General features: G+C 42.0%; 2 protein-coding genes and 1 non-coding gene across 3 annotated transcripts in view; 1 reads left to right on the top strand and 2 right to left on the bottom strand.

Annotated features, from left to right (window-relative positions):
• The window catches only part of nbeal1 (neurobeachin-like 1), a 64,462-nt gene extending 63,419 nt beyond the window's left edge, over window positions 1–1,043 (bottom strand). The window contains 2 exon segments of the mRNA XM_042081718.1: window positions 1–10; window positions 858–1,043. The exon segment at window positions 1–10 is cut by the window's left edge and continues 518 nt beyond it. The gene's annotated coding sequence lies outside the window, so the exon portion shown is untranslated.
• Window positions 1,044–1,799: 756 nt separating this feature from the next.
• On the top strand, window positions 1,800–1,872 carry trnar-ccg. Its single transcript has one exon. It is a non-coding gene; the product is annotated as a tRNA-Arg (tRNA).
• A 436-nt stretch (window positions 1,873–2,308) lies between these two features.
• LOC121698490 (cyclic nucleotide-binding domain-containing protein 2-like) overlaps window positions 2,309–2,500 on the bottom strand; it is an 8,053-nt gene continuing 7,861 nt past the window's right edge. The window contains exon 12 of the mRNA XM_042080641.1: window positions 2,309–2,500. This exon is cut by the window's right edge and continues 149 nt beyond it. Coding sequence (XP_041936575.1) covers window positions 2,463–2,500 — 38 coding nt within the window. The 3' untranslated portion in view covers window positions 2,309–2,462.

Here is a 2,500-nt window from a genome sequence, read left to right as displayed (position 1 = left end):
GGTGTTCAACCTGTAGAAAACGACAATGACAAGCAATATAACAGCCTGCCATTAGACTAATTTGTTTAGATGAGTCAACAAAGATGCACAACAGCGAGTGAATGAATGACGACAATTGTGGTCTGAACTAAAAGCTCACACCCGTCCCTCCCTCCTAAAATAAAGTCCCCAAAATCCAGAGGACAGTACTGTAGGCCTTATTCAGTGAGCAGAAACACAATCCTCCAGAATAACCGTGAAAGAATGACATCACCGACGAGGCAGCTCACCAACTCCCTTAACAAACGACCACAGCACCAGTTCAACTCCATAACAAAAGTTCCCAAATGCCAAACACTGAACATCTCACATGCAAAGCTGTAGGCTTTAAATAATTATCAATACTTGAAATCCATCATCGGTTACTAGCCTACTATAGCTTTGTCCAGTCAACTGTAGCCAACAGGATTATCAAGTTAACGTTACCTTTACAAAACTGAGCTATTCTTAAACCTATGTTAACGTTACTCTATTTGGGAAAGTCTGATAGAAACCCGTGCTTCAAACTTTGAGGCGACTTGACGGCTTTAATTGGCCGTTCACTGCAAGTTATCAAAAGTACTTCGAAGTTATGCTCGCTAGTTCAGGCATATGAGATAGCCTGCTTATTTTTGTGACTTGATCGGAACAGTGAAAATATTGTCACATTGAGAATCTCAAAAGGCTGCCCCTCCTCATAGTCACAGAAGTCAAGATCACATTTTTTTCTGTTATACGAGGAAAGTGCACATTCATCAACAAAAAGCAAGAAACGTCTCGAAATGTCGTTCACTACAACACATTTTGAAGTAATCAAAAGTCAGTTGTGAATCACTCACCAGTAGATCTCGTTCATCCGAAATTCAACAACCGCTGTCCAACCTGACATCCAGGTATTTACTCGTTAATGCCGTCAACATCGAATGAGAGTGCAATTTCACAAGGAAACTTCACCAGCAGCAGCAGCAGCAACGCAACGCAACAGCAGAGGCAGGAGGGGTTTGTTGATTTTTTTTTCAGTCAGGTTTTACGACAGTAAGCTATTCCTTTACGTTGCCGATGTGGAGCTCGGAGCTCACGAGTAGTTAAGGGCGTGTCTTGGTTGTGACGGATCCACGCTTCTCTTACATTTTGATTGGCTGTTCTTCTTATGGGCCAAGCCTCTTTGGTTTATCTTGCTTGCTTGCGTGCAGTGTAGGATAAATCATTTATTTATTGAAACATTCGTATGGAATGTAACAGTAGTGAAGTTGATGCAGCGTCACCACCACGCCCCTGTGTTTTGTCTTGTGCAGTTTCTTGTCCACTGTTCAGGCAATGCTGGCAGCAGAACCCTCTTCTCCAGTAGGCCTCACTGAAATGTAGGTCGAGACTGTAGCATTCGAGAAAAGTGCAACGGCTTATAATGACAGTTTAAATCTCCCTCATGCATTTAAATATTTTGGAATTTAGGCTACATTCGTTGTCTACTTTGCTGAAGTAATTTGCCTTAACAGTGATGGGGAGCACCATCTACTGGCCTCATCGAGGCAGTGCAACAGTTGAAAATAACCATTGACAGTAGCCTACATAAAAGATGAATAATTGTTTTAAATAAATATGTAGGAAAACTTTGCTGCTTAAAAAGATAAATAAATATATTAGTTTCCGGAGTTTCTTCTATTAATTCTTCAAGATGCAGTCATCCAGTCATAGGCTATAGGCTACTCTCTCAATTTAGCAGTAGGGGGCTACAGAGAACCTGCTAAAACAATGGATAGGCTACACCCCTTCAACAGCAGGGCCCAGTGGCCTAATGGATAAGGCATCAGCCTCCGGAGCTGGGGATTGTGGGTTCAAGTCCCACCTGGGTCGACTTATTATAGGATAATAATGGTTCCTGTAATATAGCCTACAGTAGAAGCACTGGATTAACAACAGAAAATGCATGAGAGATCATAAACTGTGGATTCATCTGCACATACAGACATAATCACTCGGCCTTTCCACTGGGTGTTGATGCTGGTGAAATTGACGGCTGCTCATTTGCAGTGGGATGATTTGTTGAAATATTAGTGTGCACACTGTAGTCTAATCCTTTCAATCAATTATTATTTCAGTTTTAATAATTGACCACATTTCCAGTTGGACATTACTGATGTCCAGGACATGATCATCGAGCCCTTACGTCTCCTTGCATATATCTGTGAGTTATAATATTTTCTATGCTTTTGTGCATCATACAGTGTTTTATGGTATCAAAACAATAACAAAAAAAAAGTCTTGCTGGTTTTTGCTAATACAAAACAGGTCATATAGAATGCTGAATGCTACTTTTTAATAAAAGCATTTTCCACTATAGATGAGCGATACATTCCAAGGATATGCAGGGGACCAAGCAAGCATCCTCTGCAGCATTCTGCCCCGCGGCTGTGTGTTTGCCCCTGGGCATGGTGTGTGTGAGCTCAGGTGGGTCTCCCGCCGGGGGTGGACTGGCCAGCGG

The sequence above is a fragment of the Alosa sapidissima genome, chromosome 23 (assembly GCF_018492685.1).
Source record: "Alosa sapidissima isolate fAloSap1 chromosome 23, fAloSap1.pri, whole genome shotgun sequence".
NCBI classification, from domain to species: Eukaryota; Metazoa; Chordata; class Actinopteri; order Clupeiformes; family Clupeidae; genus Alosa; species Alosa sapidissima.
Note: the sequence above shows the minus strand (reverse complement) of the source record. Positions and strands in the feature narration are given on the sequence as shown.